General features: G+C 51.3%; 1 protein-coding gene across 2 annotated transcripts; it reads right to left on the reverse strand.

Moving 5' to 3' along the window:
• Nucleotides 1-248: 248 nt before the first annotated feature.
• Nucleotides 249-19,641, reverse strand: AVIL (advillin). 2 transcript variants are annotated; one of them, XM_007075000.3, is made up of 20 exons: nt 19,364-19,641; nt 16,981-17,065; nt 15,608-15,682; nt 14,722-14,918; nt 13,156-13,264; nt 12,966-13,076; nt 12,497-12,699; nt 11,953-12,031; nt 11,748-11,846; nt 10,904-11,057; nt 10,700-10,800; nt 10,057-10,194; nt 9,792-9,950; nt 8,578-8,757; nt 7,015-7,160; nt 6,731-6,875; nt 5,152-5,340; nt 4,443-4,511; nt 2,115-2,231; nt 249-472 (listed from the first exon to the last, which is right to left on the reverse strand). In XM_007075000.3, exons 2-20 carry the CDS (start codon nt 17,044-17,046, stop codon nt 359-361), a joined length of 2,451 nt encoding a protein of 816 aa, XP_007075062.2. In that variant the 5' UTR covers nt 17,047-17,065; nt 19,364-19,641; the 3' UTR covers nt 249-358. The 2 variants fall into 2 exon arrangements, with proteins under 2 accessions (XP_007075062.2, XP_007075061.2); XM_007074999.3 differs by lacking the exon at nt 19,364-19,641 and having other exon boundaries at nt 16,981-18,164.
• Nucleotides 19,642-20,296: the final 655 nt, after the last annotated feature.

Raw genomic sequence — 20,296 nt, forward strand, 5'->3', positions numbered from 1 at the left:
GCCACCCAGGTGCCCCCTGATCTTAACATTTAAGACCAATGTGTGTCCTTGCCCCGTTATTAAACGCTTTAAACTTTGTTTTTTTTTTTTCTCTTACTTTGACTTCAGTGGATTCATGATGCAGGTTTAGTGCTTTCTGCTGGGATGCCGGAAGGCCACAAAAATCAAAAACTGAGTATTTAACATTTTAGGTATATAACAAGGAATGCAGGGATGAGAAGAATGGAGAACATGCTGTGATTTGCATCTGACTTAAGGAGCTGGCTATTAGGCAAAAATTGGCAGGTAAATTCTTTTCCTGATATTGGCACGCTCTGCTCTCTTCTGTGGTCTTGCAGTAGGCATATAGCTTCTTGCCTTAGAAAAGCCCCTTTTCTTTCTTCATTTGGAGCTGCTTCCAGCCAGGCAGAGCAGCAAATTGCCCTCTTGTGATGCCAAACACAGAAATAAAGTCCTGTTCAGAGAGGTAATTCTAAGAGAGAAAACAGAGTCTCCAGTTAGAAGGAAAACATGGCACCTATCAATGCCAGCAGAAGTGGGGAGGGTAGAGCCAGAGAGTGTCTTTGAAGGGGGAAAGAGAGTGAAGTTTTCAGAAAGTCTGTAATAGACTTAAATTACTCATTGAAGAGTTCTTAGGTTGTGGGGTCTCATTTTGGCCCGAGGAGAAGCTGACTGGATTTGCTGCTCTCATGGTCCCACCTGGCACCAGTTTTTTTCCAGAAGAACAAGAATGGGTTATATATGATGAATTCTAGACATTAGGTTTTGGCTGAATGGAGAACTGAATTGAGTGATGGTTTTCCGTGCTTCATGCCCTATCTACCATTTTTATCCAGACGTTTTCATTTTTTTTTTTAATGTTTATTTTTGAGAGCGTGTGCACGTGTGTGTGAGCAGGGGAGGAGCAGAGAGAGGGCGGGGGGGGGGGGGGGGGGGGGGGCGGGGAGAGAATCCCAAGCAGGCTCCTCACTGTCAGCACAGAGCCCGACGTAGGTCTCAATCCCACGAACCACAAGATCATGACCTGAGCCAAAATCGAGTCGGACGCTCAACCGACTGAGCCACACAGGCATCCCTAACCAGACATTTCCAAATGCATGATCAAGTGGATCTTGTTGAGCGCATAAAATTCTCCTAACGTTTATTTATTGATGCTTTCTGAATATTTTCTGTCTGAATGAAGGTACGGCCTCTGTTTTCAAGAAAGTTGTAGTTCAGATACTTAAGAGTTGGTTGGATAAGACATTGGGGGAAACCCAGAGGCCCTTCCCAAATCAACTCCTTCAAGGGGAAAATGAGTTAATTAATTCAACGTGTTCATTCATTCAGCCAAAACTTAAAGAGGGCCTACTTGTGGCAGGAACTGTTACAGGCGCTGAAAAGTGGAGAATGTGGTGGCGAATGAGACAGACAAGGAGCTTGCTCTTAAGCAGTATTTGACGGGGCGGTCAGGGAAGGCCTTTCTGGGTGGGCATTGAAGCTGAGGCCTAAACAGTGTGGAGGAGCTGGCTCTGTGAGGATCTGAGAGAAGAAAGTATTTTTGGGTGGGAGCAGTAGCAAGTGTAAAGGCTCGAAGGCTGGGATGAGCAGGTTTGAGACAGAAAGGGAGCCACAGGCTAGAGTGGGTGGGAAGTGAAGAAGGCAGTGGTCGATGAGGTGAAATCAGAGAGGTGGGCAGGGGCCAGGCTGTGTAGAGCCTTGGAGGCCACAGAAGGGATTTTGGATTCTGTTCTAATTGCAGTGGGAAGCCACGTGAGGTGTTTCGAGCAGAACAGTGTTACCTGTGTTAAAAGCCTATTGGCTGTTATGTGGGGAACTGATCGTAGGGACAAGGGTGGAAATCAGTTGGGGAACTATTGCAGTCATCCATGATGGCTGGACAGCAGAGAGATGGAGGGGAGGGGGCAGAGGGTGGCTGATGGGTTGCTGTGAGAGGTGATTAAAAAAAAAAAAAAAGGAGCCCTGGGGTTTTGTCTTGAGCTACTGGGTAGCTCAGATGTCTGTTGAGGGGCCTACAATGTGCCAGAGCTGTCCTCCTAGGCCGTAGATTGAGACAGGTGCTTTCCTCATGGAGAGCTCCACTCACATTAGACGCAGCTCCTTTAGCTACTTACCTCCTTTTTGGCAGGGTTCACATCCTCGGGCAGCTCCTGATTTTGATTTTTCAACAGAACTTCTATAGGGTAATATTTTGGCTCAGAATTCAGGGAGAGGGTTGCGTTCCTCATGTCCTGGGCAAGGTAAGAACGTAGACGGGATAAAAGACTGTTCAGGTTCTGTGCAATTGAAGTTCTGTATGTATAACATTTAATATTTCGGCTTATACCACTGTACCCTTTGTGATCACCTTTTAGAACAATGGTCCCTAAAGCTGACTGCATGTCAGAATCATCTGGGAAGCTGAAATATTCAGATTTTGGGGTCCTGGGGAAAACTGATTAAGTCTAGGGTAAATCCTGTATAGCCATTTTGGCATAAACGCTGTGCCTACATCTCATTTAAATACTGTGATCACGTACCTTCTTTTGGCACTTGTATTTAAGCTCTACATTTCCAGCCTTTAAATGACTCTCAATTGAAGTCATACTATTCTTTTTTTTTTTTTTTTAAAAGTTTATTTATTTTTGAGAGAGAGAGACACATACACAGGATGCGAGTGGGAGAGGGGCAGAGAGAGGGAGACAGAATCCGAAGCAGGCTTCAGTCTCTGAGCTGCCAGCACAGAGCCCGATGAGGGGGCTCGAACTCATGAGTCGTGAGATCATGACCTGAACCAACGTCAGGACGCTTAACTGACTGAGCCACCCAGGAGCCCTGAAGTCATACTATTCCTACATATATTTTAAAGATACTACATCACCATCAGTTTTGGAATCTTGAGTTTGTAGAGCACAAAGGATAGAATTGCAGATGGTTTGGACACCTGGTACCATGTACTCATCCTGATGTTAAAGAAATGTTGGATTCCTGGCCAGAGGCTCCACTTCCTGTAGCCATTGAAACGGGGGTAATGGCCTGAGTTTCTGTGGACCTGACCGTCAGAAATCGGTAAGCATATCACGTAGGTTAAAAGCTTATTGTTTATGAAAAATACCACCAGTGTAATCTGTCCTGAATAACAGACTTGAATAATAAAATTAGTTTTTGTTTTTGTCGTTTTCATTTGTTTGTTGTTTAGCTTAAACAGCAAACATTTATTTCTCACCTTTGTGGAGGCTAGGAAGTCCAAGACCACGATGCCTGCATCCTAGGTCAGGCGAGAGGCTGATTCCTGGCTTGCAGGTGGCATCTTCCCATTGTATCCTCACATGGCAGAGAGCAGAGAGCAAGCCCTCATAGCTCTTCCTTTAAGGGCACTAATCGTATTCATGAAGGCCCCGCCCTCATGACCTAATTACCTCCTAAAGGCCCCACCTCCCAGTACCATCATGTTAGGGGTTAGAAGTTCAACCTATGTATTTTGGAGGACAAAAAATTTGGTTCATAATACCAGGTAGTTCATAGGTCGTAATTCCTTGTATTTATATTTAAAAATATGTTCGGCTTTTTTTTTTTTTTTTTTTGGTGGGGTGGGGGGGAGGCGCCTGGGTGGCTCAGTCAGTTAAGCGTCCTGACTTTGGATCAGGTCGTGATCTCACAACTTGTGAGTTTGAACCCCTTGTCGGGCTCTGTGCTGACAGGTCAGAGCCTGGATCCTGCTTCCGACTCTGTGTCTCCCTCGCTTTCTGCCCCTCCCCGCCTTGTGCTCTTTCTGTCTCTCTCTCAAAATAACTAAGCATTAAAGGGGCGCCTGGGTGGCTCAGTCGGTTGAGCGTCCGGCTTCGGCTCAGGTCATGATCTCACAGTTTGTGAGTTCAAGCCTGCTTTGGATTCTGTGTCTCCCTCTTTCTCTCTCTCTCTCTCTCTCTCTCTGCCCCTCCCCTGCTCGCATTCTGTGTGTGTCGCTCTCTCTCAAAAATAAACAAGTATTAAAAAAAATAAATGAATAAAAATATGTTTGTTTTTTTTAAAGCAGCAAGTCTCTTCTAAATTCTGGAAGGCAGTAAAATGAGGGACTTGGCTTTGAGACCTGCTTTTCTGTTGATTAAAACAATCCTAAATCTGGGGGCACCTGGGTGGTTCAGTCAGTTAAGCGTCTCTTGATTTCCCCTCAGGTTGTGATCTCTTGGGTTTGTGGGTTCGAGTTCTACTTTGGGTTCTGCGCTTACAGTGCAGAAACTGGGATTCTCTCTGTCTCCCTCTTCCTGCCCCTCTCCCACTTGCATCCTCGTGCTCTCTCTCAAAATAAATAAACTTAAAAAACACCCCAACAATCTTAAATCAAAATGGACCACTAGAGCGATACTAAGAAGGACGAGATAGGGTTTTGCCCACACGACGTCTGTAGCATTTGCGGTTTCTCTCGGGCTCTGCTTGCTTCTCCAAGAGTAAACCCAACTCACTGCGGTGATTCTTGTGATAGCAGCAGTGTCTCCCAGCTCTTCTTTTAGCTGTTCATACGATTTCCCTGCCTGAAACAGATACAAAACAGGACGCGGTGCTGTTTCTGCGGGGAGTGACACCTCAGGCCTAGGCTGTACCCTCAAGGAGAGCAAACAGGTGAGAGAATCAGGGAATCAGAAGACATTGTGGGGGGCGGGGGGAGCACAGATGAAAATTCCCCCTTCTGGTCAAGGCCAGGCTGGAAGGTACTTAAACATGATCTGCGCTCTTTGCTGGTGTTTCCTAATCCTCTGTATGAGACTGAAGACAGGTCGGCTAGGAGTCAGAAATCCTGGCTTCTTCCTATTGGTTAATAGTGACTTTAGACAAAACCCCTCTCCTCTAAGCCTCCTCATTCATAACATGGGAAACAGGTTACAAATGCCCCAGCTGTCAGGGTGGCTGTGAACCTCAAAAAGGTGATGTGTGTGGATAAACATTATAAACTATTGCCTCCACGCACTGCTTATTCCTGAGACAAGCTGTGAGTTTCCCTAACTGGTGGGTGGAAAAGAGAAGGAAAGTAAAAAGCAGGGAGTGGGGAGGGGGCGGGGGGAATGTGGTCCTGGATTTACTCAGCCCTTAAGTCGGGACCCCACTTTCCCCCTGAGCTACCAGCGCTCAGCTCCCAGGCGGTAGGGATATCTCGCCCATGCTCTCTGTTCTTACACTCCACATATGCGAGTCCCAGGCCAAGAACCATCCTGTGAAGGTGGGAGGCTCAAACCCCTGTTTAATGATCAGGATCGGTGTGTCAGCATCTCGGCCACTGGGGTGAGTGTGCAGGTACTCCGCGGCCGTCGTGAGGGCTCTCTCCCTCTCTGTGGCATTGGCCTCAGCCCCGATCCACAAGAATACCTGTTGGAGAGGTGGAACATTCATGTGCTTATATCAAGGACAAGGTACCAGACCATATACCCTGCCCTATCTTGCCCCCTCAGCAAGTCACAGCCTCAGAGAACTTTCCCAGCTTGATTTGTTCAGCAGAGAGAAAAGTTTTCCCAGAATTCTAATTGTACATGTATCTCCTAGATCTCGTTAAGCTTCAGTTCCTGAACCCAACTTCTTGCAGGACCCCCCTCATCGTGGTCTCCGAGCACCTCAGCTACAACACCCCCAAAGGCAGCTCTTCTCTTCTAGACTTGGGTCTGTGTCTCCATTCTTGGTGAATGGCATCCATCGGGTCACCTCGGGCAGTGCCCCGGGAGTCATCCCAGATGCCCCTGTATCCGGCATTTGGCAAATCTGTCACCATCCCACTGCCCCTGTGCAGCTTATGGTGGCTCTTACTTGACTGTTACAATACTCTCCTGGCTGGCTTCCCAGTGTGCAGTGTTCTGTTGTCCCGTCCCCCCCGCCGCCATCCCTCCTCTCCTACTTTCCAGAATGATCTGTTGAAAGCACAGTGACCATGTCACTCACCTGCCTAAATTTCATTAGCTTTCCAGGATGAAATTCAAACTGGGCCTGGTGGGTACGGCAGGTAATCTACTTCTTAGCTTCATCTCTAACTCCTTAACTTTATGGCTTGATGGGATATCGATGGTAGTTCCCTGTGTATTAGACTCTTCCGTGCCTTGCTTTTACTTGTGCTGTTTCCTTTGCCCAGGATGCTCCCTCTACCTCTCTACCGAGCCTACTTGTCCTTGGAGATTCAGCCTGGGAGCCATCTCTTCTAGGGAGTCTTCTCTGAGCCCCTAAACGGTGTTGCGTGCCCCTAATTTGTGCTCCCGCGGCACCTCACACCCCCATCATAGCAAAAGGATGTTTCTATGTCCAGCTCCTCCATCAGTCTGTAAACTCTGAGAGCAGGGGCCCTTCACCTTGGTGACACTACACCCACCCCAGGGGCTGGCATGAAGGAGGGGCTGAGTATGTGTGCTGAGCTGAATGTCAGGGAGGGGTTGCCCCGAAGATATCCCCTTTACACCCCTATATTCCCTAAAAGGCCCATATCTCCGAGTGTGGAGCCTGTTGGCGGAAGAGAAAGGAGCGCATGACGATAAGATGGCCTGATTTTCCCAGGGCAAAGTGGGAAAATCCCCAAGGTGGCAGTTCTAAACAACCTTCTGATTTCTCCATCCCTGGCAAAGAGTGGGCTCTTCCTTTGGTTACCCTTGACGAATGTTTGGTTGACTCGAGGGTGGGCCAGAGCTACCCTGGGTTTATCCTTGACAGGGGAGGCACTACACAAAAAATAGCCTCAACTGTGGGGATCTCTGCCACTCGTTCTCTGGCTGCGTCTTACCTGGTCCCAGGTATCCAGGAGCATCACATCACCTGGGTTCAGGTCATCCTGGGTGAAGTCTGTGATCTCAGTGACAACGAACCGCCCTGTCTTATTGGAACATTCAAAGAGACGGGGCTGCGCGTCTAGGATTTCCTGCTGTAGTCTGCAATACAGTCCGTTCAGAAGGAACTGAGCGACGTGGAAATCAGGTTTTTAAAACGGAAAGGCATCCTAGAGTTTGTGCAGTTCCCAAGCCTGGGCGGCAGGGGGAGCCCAGACGAGGGGGCGCTGTGTTCCCCTACCTTTTGTCATTGGCGTAGGCAGTCTTGCCTCCCAGCAGGTCCCAGAACTCAGCCGGCTCCTGGCCCTCGGCCACAGTGTCCTCAGTGCCCTCGCAGAGAAGGCTGGCCAGCTCCTTGGCCATTGCCCGCTCATCCCCACTAGACCCCTGAGTGGGGTGAGGAGAGCACAGGGGTTAGTCATACATAGATGCGTTGATGTAGGGGGCGAAGCCACACTGAGAGTGTCCTGGGATCAGCTACCAAAGCCACAGCACCTCAGGAGGGGGAGAGGGGTTTGTTCTAGTGCTGGGAGAGGAGGGGCGGGGGAGAGGAAAGCAGCGTGGTGGCAGAGAGCAGGACTGGACTCTGAAACCCACACAGAAGTCGGCAAGAGCCCCCTTGGTTTTGGCTTCACTTGGAATTTTAGCACCGACTTCGGATTCTTTTTTAAGAGAAAAAAACTTAAATTTGAAAAGTTACTTATTCAAGAAAATTCACTCTTTTTGGTGTACACTTCTATGAGCCTTGACAAACACACAGAATCACGTTACCACCATCAAAACGGAAGGTCTAGAACATTTGCCTCAGCCCCGCCAAAAATTCCCTCGGACTACCCCTCTGTGGTCGGATGCTCCCCACGTCCCTAACCTCCGGCAACCGTCTGTTCTCCATCACTACACTGTTGCCTTTTCCAGAATGTTATACATGGAATCACGCACTGTGTAGCCTTTGAGGCTGGCTTCCTTAGCACAGCGCATTTGAGATTCAGCTTTGTCGTGAGTATCGACAGCTTTTTTCTTTGCGTTGCCGAGAAGTATTCTACTATGAATAGTAGTATGAATATACCACTGTTTTCATTTTCTAGTTGAGTTGCTTCCAATTTTGGGTGCCAGTGAATAAAGGTGCTATGCCTATTTGTGTGAAGGTAGTTTTATTATCTCACATGGGTAAAACCGGGCGTGGGGCTGCCGGATCATATGTGTGTGTTTTATAAGATTAACCGTCAAATTGTTTCCCAAAGGCCGTATTTGCACTGCCAGCAGCAATGCCCACGAGTTCCTGTTGCTCTGTGCCCTCATCTGCACTTGATATTGTCTACTTTTTTTTTTTCTTTTTTTTTAAGCCACTCTCCTAGCTGTACAGTAGCATCTCTGTGGTTTTCACTTGCACTTCCCCGGTGAGTGTGGCATTGAGCATCTTTCCCAGCTCCGTTCTCTTTTGTAAGTGTTAGTGCTTTTTAACGTAGATGCGATCTGAATGGACAGAATCGCAGTTCTAGCGCTTTTGCTCAATGTTCATGCCTGTCCTGTTACATTCCACCAGACCGGTGTGGAAAGATTGGCTTATCCAGCCTCCGTCTGTGTAGAAGCTTATGGAATGTCTCCTGGGTGTGAGCAATGTGGTCAGTGAGTTTCTAATTGCAAGAAACACTCGCAGTCCCTTTGAAGATCCTTTAGGGAAAGGCTCATCTTCTTGAGGACTGCTCCGGCCTACTGTTTAGTTCCTCTGGCCTCGCTGACGGGAGGGAGGGCCCAGGGCAGGGCTCCCAGGGGCCGGTGTGTCCACCGGGGCCAGACGTCTTACCTTGCCATACCACAGGTAGTGTTCTGCTTGGGCCCGCAGCAGAAAGACATCATTGGAGTTTAGGGAGGAGGCCAAGGCTGGAACCTCCACCGCTTTGGTGTTGGATTTGTTATTTCCTTGAATCCGGAAGAGCCTCACTGGAGGGTCGGGCTCAGCGTTTCCCTTTCTGGAAGTCCCACCCTAGAGAGGAGAAGAGCAGAATCTGGTTCTCTGGAGCCCCACGTGAGCGGAGCTCTGGGGTCGCCGTTGTAGAGACTGTGGATGAATTCAACACTGCTTTTGCCCACTGGGAGCTGCCATGCACACTGGAAGAGGTCAGGTGAACTGGCATCACTGAGCCAATAATATTAGCTCCCACTCTGAGACTTTTATTGTCTGTTAGGCTCTGTGGTTAGCACCTCACCTACATTATTTCACGGAACCTCAGAATAACCATGTGAAGTAGGTATGATTATCCTGCAGTACAGATGGGAAAACTGAGGCTTAGCAATCTGGTTAATAAATGACAAGGCTAGGACTTGACCACAGGCTTGTGTGATATCAAGCAAATGACATTACACATTCCTGGTGTTGCTTCGGCCAGAGCTTCATGGAGGAAGTGGGACTTGAGTTCGAAAGGGCACATCCAGTGGGGGAGGGAGGGTTGGACATGGCGGGGCTGGACGCGTGGCACACGTGAGGTCTCATGAGGAGACTCACCTCACTAGAGTGAAGTGTGTAGGTTAGGGAGCTGAGGGTAATACACCTGCAGAGGTAATATGGGTCAGATCATGAAGGACCTTGAACATTAATTGGGCAGTGGTTTGGACTTAAAGTCCTAGGCAGTTGGCATTCACCTGAATGGCTTGGAGAGATTAAACCTCTTCCCCTTCTTCTTCTTTGTAAAAAATGTTTATTTTTGAGAGAGAAAGAGAGAGAGAGAGAGAGGAGAGGGGGAGAGAGAGAGAACACGAGCGGGGGAGGGGCAGAGAGAGAGGGAGAGAGGGAATCCCAGGTAGGCTCCATGCACTCATTGCCAGTGCTGAGCCCGGCGTGGGGCTCAAACTCATGAACTGTGCTGAGCCACCCAGGTGCCCCGAGATTAACCCGCTTCTTGTCTGTGTCTGCCCCAAGCCCTGGTCTCCCTCCCTCCTCTCCGATTCGGTAGCCTCTTGCTGACCTGCGAGTTCTGGGCATTCCTGCTCATGGTGTAATCTTATCTGAGGGGGTCTCACCTCAAAGATAACGAGCTTCCCTTTGAAGATGGCCATGAAGTGGCGTGGCTCCTTCCCCATGGTAACTCGAACCTGCACAGGGGCCCCAGCAAACTCCTGATCCACCTCCACGGCCTGGTATGCCGAGGCTGCCAGCTCATCCTTTGAGGCGTGGCGGCCCTGCGGTGGTTAGAGGGGGAGAAATGGGTCCCCACCACCCCTTGCCCCCACTCAGGGGCCAGAGGAAGCATCAGCAGCCAGAGCTAAGAGCCTGCTTCAGGCCTACCTGCCAGGTGTACAAGACGTAATGTGGCTTCCCATTCACCTCGTACGTGTAGAGGACCAGATAGCAGTCTCCCCCATAAAAGAAGCCATACCACCGATGCTCCACAGGGACCAGCTCCAGGTTTTCAATTCTCCAGACCTGGGCGCAGAAGGAGACACAATTTCCCAGGGATGGGAAATTTCCCAGGGATGGGGCTCCTGTTCGAAGGGACAGCTGCGGAAGGGATTGGGCCGTGCTCAGCAGAGAACGCGGCAGGAAAGACACTAACGTCCACTGAAAAGTACACCTTCCCTCCCTGGTTCTTCTTTCCTCGCCGTGAGGGCTTTTCACACTTGCAGGATCCGAATCCCGAGGAGAACCGGATCATTACCGCTCAGGTGCATCCCATCACGGCTCGGGGATGATTTGAATCTATCTGCCAGGTGAGTTATTGACAGCACACTGGGCTGTCAGCCTTTCACGTCCCTGAGGAACTGTGGGAAAGCTTTGCAGACTCAGATACCTCTTAGAGACTGCTCCTGAGGTGCCAGAGGGGTGCCAAGGCAGACACGGAATCACCTGCTCCCACCTCTCCAGCAGAACAGCTGGGAGGGCCGGTGCCTCCTGCCCCCCCACCCCCCCGAGGTGTGAATCGCTGACTCACCTCAACTTTTCCATTGCCATCATCGACCATCCTTTCCTGGGCAGCCACCTCTGGCTTGGCGTGCAGCAGGGTCACATCAAATTTCTCCTGGAAAACTTTAGCTGCAGAGAAGGGGTTGGGAGAAGCCGAGTGAGTGAACGGCACCCGTGGCTGCCTTTCTAGAGAGTCCCAGCCGTGAGAAGGCGATCTGAGGAGCAGCCTCACCGATTTTGCCAATGCCAAATGTTTTCCCCAGGCCGGTGGTCTGGTCCTTCACTGACCACTTCTGGAACAACTGCTTAAACATGGCCGACTCGGCACCATCATTGACGGTCTCCACGTTGGTGCTGCTGGGGTAGCCCTTCATCTGGATGAAGCTCTGCAGACACCCCCAACCCCGGAAGGCAGGCCAATCAGGGAATACACTGGGTTCTTTGCTCGGCTGCTGACTCACCCCTTTGAAGCCAGTTGATAGGATTGCTCCCTGCTGGGAGTCAGAATCAAATCCTAACTCACTTATGTGTAGTGGCCAAGTTACCTGCCTCAAGGGAAGGACAGAGGGAACAGTCCCAGTATCTCTTGATTGGCCTGTCATGATTATGACTAATTTTTTTTTTTTTTTCAAGATCGTCTATACTATGTGCTTGCAGCACTCACGTACTCCACTGATTTCGTGTCAAATTCGTTTGCTCGTTTACTGCTTTGTAAGTGCATCCTGCTGGGCTCATCTGCATGGGCCTGCACGGCATCATAAGCTTCTTGAGGACAGGGCTGTCAAGCGTGATGGGACATCCCCTTCGATAACAGCAGCCGTATTTTCTGAGCAGGGGTAGGGGCCAGGTACTGTTCTAAGTGCTTTGCAAATGTTATTTAATCCTCAGAACCCTCAGAATCCTCCGAATATACCGGAGATATATAGCAAACCTGGATTTGAATCCCAATTTGTCTATCAGACTGAAGTTCACATACGTGACTGTGATGTTCTATGCCCCGGTTCCGAATATGGCTACATGTCTGAAGTGTTACTACCAGAATTTTGGGGACAATACCATATGCCTGTGGCTCCTACCAGGGCTTTAGACATGGCTGTCTGTTTCTCAATCTTTGTGGCCCCTCTTCCTTTCCACACGTAGATCTTGGTTCCACTTTGGTCTAAGATGTAGCAGTCCTGAAGCAGTCGGGGATAAAAGTGGTTACTGCCACTGAGGAACATAAGGAAGATCTCTAAAGCCAGGGCTGGCCCCAGATGCCAAGCCCACCCAAGCTCTACTTACATCATGGTTCAGTAAGTCCTGGACCAGTGGTCTTGTTGCTACCTCTGTGACCGCCAGCTGCCCAGCTGAGTCTGAGACACTGGAAAAGGGGAGAAATTAGCCTGTGCTTTCTCTTCTACAAAGCATCTTGTAGTCAATTTGGTATTTTTGCTGGCTTTTAGTGTGGAGTTTCTGGATAAATTTTGACTTCTTATGACAGGGGTGGCTTAAATGCAGACAAGAATGTAATGGACTCTGTTCTCTAGAAGACTGCTGTGCATCTCTCTCCCAGACATTATCTCCTCCACCTTCCGGGGCATGTATAGACTCAAGTAAAGGAAGACCTTCCTCAAGAGACGAGGAAGGGTTGCTGACAAGAATAGACAGTAGCTGCCTCCTTGGGTGGGGAACACTGAGCTCCGTCTAGAAGCTGCATATGAAAAGGGTTAAAAGAAAGCCAGACGCCTGTACCCAAAATGAGGAGCCAAGCACGGGTGCTTGGTTTTCCAGGAGACATCATCCCCCTACCCCGGCTTCCAGCCAGCATGTAGGTTTAGTTACTCACTGATACAACATGACGTTTGATTTCTGCTGCTGATCTATGATCTCATTGGGGACTGCAGGCTTGATAATGGAGCGTTGGCCGAGGGTGTCCTGAAGGACCTTCATCAGCTCCGGACTCGCTGCCTCCTTGTCTCCCTCGATCACACCTATTTCAGCACGGCCCCCTCGCTCTCTGTCCCGAATATCCTTTGCCAGAAGCATAGCCTATCAAAGAAGCCCAAGGAAGCAGTTAGCCCCACCGGGGCCCCTTCTGCACCTGCTGGCTTTGGGAGGAGCAACCCGGGTCCCAGACATAGGGGTTATTCTGATGCTTAGGACCCTGGAGTGAGTCACAGACTCACGCACTTGGCCTGTCTCTGAAACAGATTCTACTCAAAGGCAGAGGTCTGTCTTGCATCTCAAGGGAAGAGCCAGTGGAAGAAAGAAAAAGGAAAAGGCAACTGAGAGATTGCAAGCCCCATGAACCACACCTTCAGGCGCTCTCCGCTGTTGCTCTCTGGGCCATTCCATTGGATGATGACCTTCCCAAGGTCCAGCAAGAAGACATCACCTTGGTTAAAACTGTCCCAGCTCATTTCCACCTGCAGATGGGAAGCAGACATCGTTCAGGAGGAATTCTTAGGCGCCAGGTGGAGCAGACAGACGGTGGGGAGGACTTACCTCGGTGGCCCTGATGTTTCTTTTCCCCTTCACGTGTAGCAGCCGCTTCACATCATAGGTGTTGGTCTCCACATGCTTCATCCCGGAGGCCACACCCCCCTTCTTGTAGCTGTGGGAATATCCAAATAACAGCCAGTTATTTACCGAGCACCTGCCACGTGCTGGGTACTGGGGGGGACTGTTGTAAACTACACAGCTGCGGCCTCTGCCTGTAGGGGCGACGACAGGACATAAGCAGGTAAACATGAGTGATGGTCATGGCTGCCACAGAAGTAGACTGAGTGACAGACTTTTTGACAGAGTGGTCAGAGCAGTCTTCTCTAAAGGAATGTCAATCAAGCTAATGTATTAAGAGGGATAGGAACCTGCCAGACAGAGGGCTAGAGTTCCAGAGGGTTCATCGTCAGTGCGGAAGACCCTGTGGCATGAACTTGCTTTGTTCTAGCAACTGTCTGAAGATCAGTGTGTGACAAAGAAAGGGGCACAAGTCGGGAAGCAGCAGAAGCATCAATGACACTCGGGCCTTAAGACAAATCCTCTCTCCAGGAATCAGCCCTCCTATCCCTGGTGTTTGTCCCAACCCGGCCTCCATCCCAGGGTCCTCCACCTGAAGGGCATGCAGAAAGCCACCCCGGAGCCGAAGGTTTGTCTTTGGGCTCCCTGGTGACACCTTGTGGTGCTCTGTGCCCAGCAGGTCCCCAGTCAGTGGGGACTGCCAGCCTGCAAGAGGCGAGCCTTGGACCAGCCTCAGATTTCTCCAGCTCGTTTGAATTCCTCTTGTTGTTTTTGATCTCAAGTGCAAAGTTTGGAGTTAATTAAACTCCTCCATTTATGGGACATTATCAGTACTGTCCTTTACAAGACCCCCTCGCTCGTTTTCAGTATTTATGTATTCCCTTTTATCTGCATATGCTCGCCCATTCCTCTCCCTCCCACAGGCATCCCTTCCAACAGTGGAACAACTATCTTTTTCTTTTCATCCTGATAAGTGTGTCCTGTTGTTTGGTGGGCATATATTTTTTAAAAACAGAAACTGGCATTGTCACGTAGTTCAAGTCTGTGTCTTTGTTCAGGAGCACCATGGATGTAAGACCCGCCCACACGTTAGGCGTGTGTCTGACCCATTGTCTCCAGCTGCCACACAGTGCTCCTTGGCATCCTGGAGTATTTCTCCTGTCCAGTCTCCCAGGGGTGGGCACTCTACCTGGCCTACAGCTTCCTGCCACCACTAATGGCACTGCTGTGGACATTCTGGCTCACGAGCTCTTGCAGACCCGGGTATATGAGAAGTCCTCTGAGTCATGCCCCCAGAAGTGGGATTTGCCTCCGCGGAGCAGACTGCTCTCCAGAACGCTATGGCGGTCCCCCTGCCAGGGCGGCACGAGGGCTCCTGTTTCCCCACGGCCTTGCCACCACCCGGCCCTCTGATCCGGCCTATTCCGACAGGTGGAAGTGATGGCTTTGTTTTGATTTGCATTTCTCAGACCCTTCACGTATTTATTGGCCTTTGTGGTTTCCTGCTGGGTAAGCTGCCACTTATGTCCTTGCTCTGGCGTAACTACTCACACGATGCCCTGCTTGAAGTAGCCGTGGAAGGTGTCAGACTCATGGTACTGGACCTCTCGGTGCTGCACGGGGCTGCCCCCCAGGTAGTCGTCCAGCTGTGTAGTGTAGATGGCCGCACAGCTCTGCTCATCCTGGGAGGAGTCCTTCCCGATCCAGAAGTGGATGTCCTGGGAGAGGAGGCTGCCCACTCTTCGTGTCTGGGATGTCCAGAGAGATCGGGTCGGGGGCCGGCTCACCCACCCCGCCCCTGCTCTGCTGCTGGCCCCTCCGGTGTGGGAGGGACACGGCATAGGGTGGCTCGTGTCCCGCCCTAGGGGGGCTCGGGGCCTCTCTCCCTTGCGGCAGTGGCCTCTGTGCAGACCTGCTGTGTGGCCCAAGCTCCAGCAGCCCACATTCCTCCCACCTTGGGGGCAAGTTGACAGCTTACTGTTCTCAAACTACATGGAGACCAGTGAGGATCCTTTCCAAGGCAGGGGGCAGACTTACCTTGCTGCCCCCTGCCCTTACACAGCTGGCACAGCGCTGGTCTGTCCATCTGCGTGGCTCTGTTGGCATCGTTCTTTGGGATATTGTTTCCTCAACTAGAACGAGCACTTTGAGGCACGGCCTTGTATTTACCTGGCCTTCCTCCACACCACTTTAATGTGGGGTCTGAGCCCCGGGAGGGAGAAGTGATGCTTGCGGGCTACCCGCTGAGGTTCAGACTGAGGGCTCCATCCCCTAAGAATGGCCTTTGAGACTCAAGCTGGAGGCCTGTTCTGTAAAACACTGAGGAAAGACCAAGACGGATACCAAGGACCTGATTAGCGTCAGCAGCAGATCTCAGCGGAACCGGGGAACTGGCTCTCAGGGGAGAAGTTCTTGGGAATAAGGAGACGGTGCTCACCGAGAGGATGACGTAGCAGTCCCCCTCATAGAAGTTGCCATGGGCACTCAGGGGCACCAGCGCCAGCTCCAGTTTCTGGAAGGACAAGGGGTGTGTGTAGTCTGCAATCTACCCCACCCCTCCAGCCTCCCTCTCCTCTCCATCTTTTGGCACATGTGGCAGGGGAGAGGTAGGGGAGATGTCACCACTGATCCTACGGGGCATAGCGGCCGGCCACAGGATCCAGGGGGCCGCCCCCCTTGCTTTTGCTCGGCACTGCCTGCATGGTCCCAGCTCTGAATCTGGGTCCCCCTCTTCACCCCGTCCTCCTCCCCACCACCTGCATGGTCTCGTCTCACTACACTGTGAGGAGCCTTTGCAGGCTTTGCAGGCAAAAGAGCTGGATATAAGCTGACAAGTGAAATCCCACCTCGGAGCCGCCGCTCGAGTGCCTCCAGCACTGTTCTCCAGCCCTGACCGCCCAGCGCTGGCCAAGGTCTGCAAACGGGACGTGGGGATACCATGGGGCTGTGGGAGGCGAGTGCCAGCAGGTGCAAAGGGGCTCCATGCCCGGTGTTCTGTATTGCAGCCTGGGGTGGGGGCCTGAGCTGCCACCTGCACGCATGGCTTGCCCCAGGAGAGCCATGCACCTGGCCTCACACGTGCATTTCCATCACTCTCGCCAAGTGAGGTAAACCTGAGTCATACTTGGGTGTGTTCTATGTAAAATGTGCGTGTCAAATGTAAAAATGCTAAATAGACCATACTTTTGGTAACGTTTAGTACCTAAATTGAAACGAACAGGTAGCCTTAAGTGCTTTGGGTTTTCTGCAGCAGCCCCTCTCTGGGCTCGGAGCAGGGACGTGGGGGCTCGGGGAGGGGGTCTTTACATCTGGCAGGTGGAGCTGCCCCGGGGCCAGGGCTGTTCCCAGCTGCAGACTGTTGGAGCTGGAGCTGGGCGGGAGAGGCCCCCCCCCACCCCCAGAGGCAACCACGCCCCCTACCTCCGCTACCACTTGGCTGGAGCCAAAGTGCCCTGTGGAAGACAGGTTCTGGTTTTCCCACAGAAGCAGCCAGGAGTCGCAGGTCTCCCCGGTGGGCCCAGGCCCCACCCATCGCCCCAGGGCATTTACGGGAAGTGCAGACTCACGGAGCAGATGGCGGGATAAAGGGCAAGCTTATTTTTGCTTGGGGCCCTGCTCTCCAGGGCTAAAAGCGTTTCTTCCACCTGCCGCCACCTGCTTTGAGCACCCAGGAGGGGTCAAGGATAGGAAAAGGTGGCTCCGAAGCCGCCCCTTGCTGTTCCCAAAGACGGGAGGCTCGGGAGTGCCAGAGGGTCGCCAGAGCCGTGCCCCGCGGTACAGGGAGGAAGGTGTGCCTCCGGCCCAGCTCACCTCGATCCGCCAGGTGATGATCCCAGGCTCGTCGCCCACGGCCCTGAAGGCGCCGCTCAGAGACATGGTGCTGGTCTTCGCAAGGCTGCCACGGCACAGAGTGAGCAGGGGAGACGAGGCCCCTCACGGGGAGCAGGCACCCACCCAGCTTTTCTCCTAGGTCATTTCCTAGCTTCTCATCAGCCATCCTGCCACGTCCTTGTGGTGCGCCCTGCGGCTCCACGGTGCGGGGGCGGGGAATGACTCATCGGAGTTCTCGAGGGAAGCCTGGCTGGTCTGGGGGTCCCCACCCAGAAGGTCTGCTCCCCCCTTGCCACTTCCCTTGTCAAGAGCTCTGGTCAGAGTCACTGTCATTTACTGAAGGGATCATAAATATGTCAAGCCCTGTGTTGGCTCACGTTATGTCACTTAATTCTTATAAACGGAGTATATTTTATCTTACATTGCAGGCGAGTTGAGGTTCAGAGAGGTTAAATAATTTGCCTAGGGTCACACACTAGAGCGAAATCCGTATCTGACCCTAAAGCCTGTGCTTTTTAGTCACTTCGATGTCGCGTAACCCTTCCTAAACGCACCTTCCTTCAGTGGCTAACGGGGAGAAAAGCTTACGTCGGAATATTTCCAAGCTGGGCTGCCTTCTCTCACTCATTCCTTCCAGCTCTTTCCAGAGGTCCTGCTTGCCAGGTCCTCTGCGGGGTCAACTCTCTTTCTCATTGGGCTTTTACTTTCCAGACTTTTCTAAGTAAACTATCCTAAAACTTGAACAGCTTGTCTTGCTTTTGTCTGATGACTAATATGTTCTCTGGGCCTCGCAGAAGAGGGAAAGTAAAATGGCAGAGCCTGGGCAGGGAGAGGGGGAACAGAGTTCAGGGAGCCAGCAGGGAAAGGCTGGGTGGCCGGGTCTTCCTGGGGGCTGATGCCCTCCTTCCCCCTCTCACACAGATCCACAGGAGCCAGTGGTTCAGTGGCTGCCCACGAGGCAGGGTGGGGAGAGGGAGGAAGTGGTGAAGAGAAGTCCGGTGCCCCACCATCTGTATTCAGGGCGTGTCCAGGGTTATCAAGTACTTACACACATGCATGGTCACCTAGGGGCTTTGTATAAATAAAATGCCTGCCTGTTGTCTGGTTCTTGCTCTCAAGGAGCTTGCATTCCGATACGGATATCTGATGAATGTTCTCAAGGGGCAAAGGAAAAAAGATGTGCTTGATGGATTTACAGAAGCAAAAAAAACCAAACCAAAACAAACAAAAAAAAAACCCAACAAAATAAAAACAGAAACAAAAAACAAAACATGAAACAACCCACCCAGAAAGGGCTGTATGGAGTTTTGCTACTTGGAGGCATACTGTGCTTGTTAAGAGCATGTCTGCCCATTCTATCCTTGAGCCTTGGTGGATGAAGCCAGGTTTGGAGAGCTCGTGCCATTATGTAGTGTGTGGACTTTGGCAAAAAGCGCAAAAGAAACAAAAAAAACAACAAAAAACCCAGACTCCCTTTGTGTACTGCTGGAGCAAGACTAAAGCAGGGCACAGACCCGGAGTAGCCGCGTCTGAGGATTTCATTGGATAACTCGTGCTGCCCCACCCTACCTGGTGCTGCTCAGAACTGCCAGGAAATATTTGTTCAAGTTCTCTTCAGACCCTAGATTTCATTCATTAAACGCAAATGCCATGACCCAAATAGGGGAAGGGGACAAGGGCCAGTGAATTCATTCGTTGAAAATAGACAAGCTTCCACCTGGTAGAATCGGCATTCATCAGGGCTGTGAGTCTGAGAGGCCAAAAGCAGTCCCATTTCCCAGCAGGGACTTAGCAACAGGGAAGGAGCTCACTGGGCCAAGGTCCCCACTTAAGGAGAGGACATGATCAAGGAAGGGACTTCCTGCCTCCCTGGGACACCCAGAAAAGTTGATGGCAGCTGTGACATCAAAGTCCCCCAAAGCTCAATCTCTTCCTCCCTCTTCTCCAAGTCCTTAATTCAGCACTTTTGAGGCCCCTGCAGAAACCCTTGGGGTGGGGTGTTTTGGAGGCCCAGGCTAAAAGCCAGCGGCCCTTAATTCTCACAGATCCCCCTGTGAACCGAGCCCAAGCAGAGGAAGCGGTTCTAACCTCCGCCTTGGCCCAAGGCGACGTGTGAAAGGGGTAGTCTCCACACTTCCCAGCTTTTGAAAACAGTGCTCTATCTGTTCAGTGGTTTCTAACAAGGGCCTTAACTTCGCAGCAGGAAGTTTGCACAACTCGTTACAAACTCCTGGTTTAATCCTTTAAAAGCCTCATCCAAGAAGACAAAGGCACAGAAATGTCGATCTCCTCTTCCCTTGTTTCTTCCTTGCTCAGTAGGATTGCTCTGCTAATGGACACCCACACACCAAATAGACCTTACCTTGCCTTCTCTCCCACCGGTCTTCCTGGTTTTCTGGCGAGAAAGTAGCAGCAGTTCCGGAGAACCAACCCAAAGCAGAAGGTGCCAGGTTCCGCTGCCTTAGCCTAGTAATGGCTGCACAGACACTGCCTTATATTTGCTTGTGTTTGCATCTTAACCTCATTTTCCCAGTCCTGGCCAATCACCGCCAACCTAGCCCTGGGCTTGACTTATTCAAACCAGAGGGGAAGCTTTATCTGTTCCTATTCAAAACAGCAGAAAGAAGTGCAGACTTTTAAAGGCTTCTTTTCTCTTTTAACTCCAGCTCCACGCCCTGATCTAATTGATTTTTTTTTTTTAAAGTGCATCGCCCATCAATAATGCAGGGAAGAGGGTGGGAGGATATGAAATTTGCCATATTGTAGATATGGATGCATTATGCTGATGACAGGAGGTAGGGGCCAGAGCTGCCCCCTGAGTGCCTGTGATGTCCAGGCTAGCAAATGCCTCCCTGAGAAGCTTCTGGGCATTTCTCAGAGGGAGGGAAGTCTAGGAGAGGGGCGATCAGGTCATCCTGTTTTGCTCCTTAGGGTCTCCTTTGGGGTCCAAACATTACTGGAGTGCCTATTATGTGCCAAGAACCATGCTGGACTCCCAAGTTCTAGGGATCCCGCTTTGGGAGCATCAGTAAGGAACATGGGAGAGTGAGGACTCCCAGTCCCTCGGGGCTTCCGGTTCGCCCTCAGAAGTCGGTAGGACACCAAGTGTATGATTATTAAGCACCTGGATGGCAATGGAGTTGGTTCCAAACAGGGGCCAAGAAAGAACTAATGCAGCCCGACTTCTGTAACCTTGAGCAGAAGCCCAGTGCTGAGTCTGCAGCTGGTCTCCCAGCCGGAGGCAGCCGCTTGGCCAGCCTGGGTGCGCCAGCTTCATCGTGACAGAAGGGGCTGC

Source organism: Panthera tigris, chromosome B4, assembly GCF_018350195.1.
Source record: "Panthera tigris isolate Pti1 chromosome B4, P.tigris_Pti1_mat1.1, whole genome shotgun sequence".
Lineage (NCBI taxonomy): Eukaryota > Metazoa > Chordata > Mammalia > Carnivora > Felidae > Panthera > Panthera tigris.

Excerpts from the sequence above, each read along its gene's own strand:
- AVIL (XM_007075000.3), bottom strand. The coding sequence starts at position 17,046 with ATGTCTCTGAGCGGCGCCTTCAGGGCCGTGGGCGACGAGCCTGGGATC. Across the intron at positions 13,265-14,721 it reads TACTTCAAGCAGGGCATCGT|CTACAAGAAGGGGGGTGTGG; the intron begins GTGAGTAGTTAC and ends ATATTCCCACAG. Across the intron at positions 2,232-4,442 it reads CTATCACAAGAATCACCGCA|GACATGAGGAACGCAACCCT; the intron begins GTGAGTTGGGTT and ends TACCTTGCCCAG.